Source organism: Emiliania huxleyi (assembly GCF_000372725.1).
Source record: "Emiliania huxleyi CCMP1516 chromosome Unknown EMIHUscaffold_21, whole genome shotgun sequence".
In the NCBI taxonomy this organism is placed as follows: domain Eukaryota; phylum Haptophyta; order Isochrysidales; family Noelaerhabdaceae; genus Emiliania; species Emiliania huxleyi.
Genome location: NW_005200507.1, coordinates 516,750 through 519,555, shown reverse-complemented (window position 1 = coordinate 519,555; position 2,806 = coordinate 516,750). Strand labels below are relative to the sequence as shown.

At 64.6% G+C, this 2,806-nt stretch overlaps 1 protein-coding gene across 1 annotated transcript; it reads right to left on the bottom strand.

The window, feature by feature from the left end:
• Positions 1-353: 353 nt before the first annotated feature.
• Positions 354-2,045, bottom strand: EMIHUDRAFT_449987 (hypothetical protein). The gene is made up of 3 exons (XM_005780818.1): positions 1,336-2,045; positions 1,081-1,209; positions 354-937 (listed from the first exon to the last, which is right to left on the bottom strand). Exons 1-3 carry the CDS (start codon positions 1,995-1,997, stop codon positions 883-885), a joined length of 846 nt encoding a protein of 281 aa, XP_005780875.1. The 5' UTR covers positions 1,998-2,045; the 3' UTR covers positions 354-882.
• Positions 2,046-2,806: the final 761 nt, after the last annotated feature.

Genomic DNA, 2,806 nt, shown 5'->3' with positions numbered 1-2,806 from the left:
TCCCCGACGGCGATGGCGGTGTGACCGATCGAGCTACAAGAGGAGCTTGTTCAGCAGGATCCGGAGTGGCCAGATGCACTACCTCACTGGGCCTGAGACCATCCACGACAGCATCCCGTCACCCCTCCGGATTTGTGTGGCGGGGTCGAACCACTCCGGGATGGGCAAGCCCATTGTTGTAGACTGTCGGAGAAAGTGTTGTCAGCGCTGTCGGGCTGTCGGGCACTGTCCGGGGTTTGCTGTCAGGCTGTCAGACCAGGCGCAGGGGGCTCGCAGTGGGGGCATCTCGAACACGATACACACGTCTGTCCGTCTCGAGTGACTCGAGCGTCGAGGTGTCGTCGTGTGAGAGCTTTTCTTACTCGGGAATTTTTCGTCCGGTGTGGGTCGCGAACGGGCGGAGGAGGGGACGCCACGCTAGGGTACGGCCACGCCCCCGCCACACAGCCGCCACACGCCCCACACGCACACGCCCCACCCACGCGCGCAAATAAGAGCGAGGGGCCCGCGCTGGCCCAGCGTGAGCTACAAGTGAGAAAGGCCCTGCAGACTAGGGCGCTCACCCGATCTCGACGTCCGGATGACAGCAGTTGCCGACGACGGCGCAAGAGTGGAGGTTGCCTCTGGCTGAGAAGCGGAGGTGGGGCATGGAGGGGGGCGGGGGGGCGGGGGAGACTCACCACACACATCTTCCCCAGCAGTCCTAAGAGGTGGCGCGAGAGGCAGCAGAGCTCGGGACAGCGCGCTCCGCCCTCCGCACAGGCATGGGTGCGCGCAGGCTCCGCCGCGAGAGAGCAATCACTCCAGAGCAGTCACTCCAGAGCAGTGACTCCAGAGAGCAGTGACTCCAGAGAGCAGTGGCTTGCGGGAGGGCCGCACGTCTCAGTAGCGGCGGTCGTCATACCGGTCGTAGTCCCGCCGGTCATACTCGCGCCGCCTACGCGAACAAGCGGGCGCTCTCGTCCCGGCTCCGCCTCTCCGTGCCGGTGGTCCGGCAGAGGCTGCGCTCTCTCTCGCCTGTCGTCGCGCCGGTCGTAGTCTCTCCCGCGGTCGTCGTAGTCGCGGCGCCGATCGTCGTACTCGCGGCGCCGATCGTCGTACCGCTCATCGTACCGGTCGCGCCCGCGGTCGCCGTAGCTTCGGTCGCGCCCGCGGTCGTCGTAGCTCCGCCGCGACTCGGAGCCGCGCCGCTCGTCGCGCCGCTCGCGGCTGCGGCTGCGCTCGCGCCGGTCGCCGCCGCCGCCGCCGCCGCTGGCGCCCGCGCCCCCCGCGGCGGGCGGGTTGCGGGAGCGCAGCTCCTGCAGCTTGTCTCGGATCGCCTTCCACGCCTTGTACATCTTGCCCGAGTGCAGGTCCTCGATGCGCGACTCGTTGTCGGTCGAGGACCAGACGAGGCCGGACACCTCGTCGACAAACTGCTTCTTGCCCGCGAGGGGCTGCGCCTTGCGCTCGATCTCCTGCAGCTGCAGCTGCAGCGCCTCCGCCTTGCGGAACGCCGTCATCGACTCGTCCACCTCGCCCTGCTCGCCGAGCGCCTCGGACTGCGCCTGCAGCTCCTTGACCTCGCCGCGCAGCCGGTCAATCTCGGCCTGAGTCTCGGCCGGGATGGGCGGCACCAGCGCGTTCTCGCGCTCGTACCGCTCCTTGGCCTTTGCGATCCGCCGGTCCTGCTCGTCCACCAGCAGCTCGAGCAGCAGCATCAGCTCGCGCTCGTACCCGTACTTGTCCTTCTCCTCCTGCGGCAGCGCCTCCCACTGCACGCGCAGCGCCTCGGAGCGCTCCTTGAGGAAGCCGTCGCGCTGCAGCTGCGGCATCGTCTCGAACTTGGTCCCCTTGAGCAGCTCGTACGGCGAGCAACCGCACAGGTGGAACCGGTCGATGCTCGGGTCGGAGAAGGAGGGAAGCGCCTTCTCTCGCTCCTCGAGCGGCACGTCGCGGGCCTTGCCCATCAGCTCGTCCATCTGCTCGCGCATGAGCTCGTGCGGAGTTTTGCCCATCGCTGCGCGCTCACACGAAGGGTGCGCAGCAGGCGCGCCACGGCGCAGGTTTCGGAGAGAGAAAGCGCTGGCGTGCCTAATCGAAGGAGTGTGAGCAGCACTCCTCGCAGTCGTAGCATCTCTGTGCGATTGTGAGCACCTACTCGCAATCCTACATCTTCTAGGACTTAAAGAGCAGCTCCGCTCACACACACACAATCAATGATCAATCAATGCTACTACCCCGCGCGCTCACAAGTCGGGCAAAGTCCAGGATTGCGAGCAGTTCAGCTCATAATCCTAGCAACATGCCTCCGATTGCGAGCAGTTCGCAATCCTACATCTTGTTGAGCTCGCAATCGGAGGCATGTGCGATTGTGAGCGCCTCGCTCGCAATCCTACACCAAATTATGTTCTAGGACTAAGAGCAGCTAAAGTGAGCAGCTCCGCTCCCAAGGTGACTGGTGACGCCTACGACTACTACCAGCGCGCTCGCAATCCGAGCAAACAAAGTCTAGGTTGCTAGCACGCCACGGCTCACAATCCTAGGAAGAGCTAGAGCTTCTAGCGCTCGCAATCCTACATCTTGTAGGACTATGTGCGGCTGCGCTCACAATCATACCAAAGATCCACAGAGGGGGAAAAACAACATGGTATTGCTAAAAATCTCTCTCTCTCTCTCTCACAGAGGGATGGGCTAGAAATGCACAGAGGCCGCTCCCAATCGCTCCAGCCGCGGGCGCTTGTGAGCGCGCCCCGGGACGGTCTCCTCACAAGAGCAGGCGCACATCGCTTCCAGGGGGGGGGGGGCGCACTTCTGGTCACACCAC

Coding starts and splice junctions, on each gene's coding strand:
- EMIHUDRAFT_449987 (XM_005780818.1), bottom strand. CDS start 1,997: ATGGGCAAAACTCCGCACGAGCTCATGCGCGAGCAGATGGACGAGCTG. Junction 1,210..1,335: donor GACCTGCACTCGGGCAAGAT/GTACAAGGCGTG, acceptor GCGCAGCCGCAG/CCGCGAGCGGCGCGACGAGC. Junction 938..1,080: donor TACGACGATCGGCGCCGCGA/GTACGACGATCG, acceptor TTGTTCGCGTAG/GCGGCGCGAGTATGACCGGC.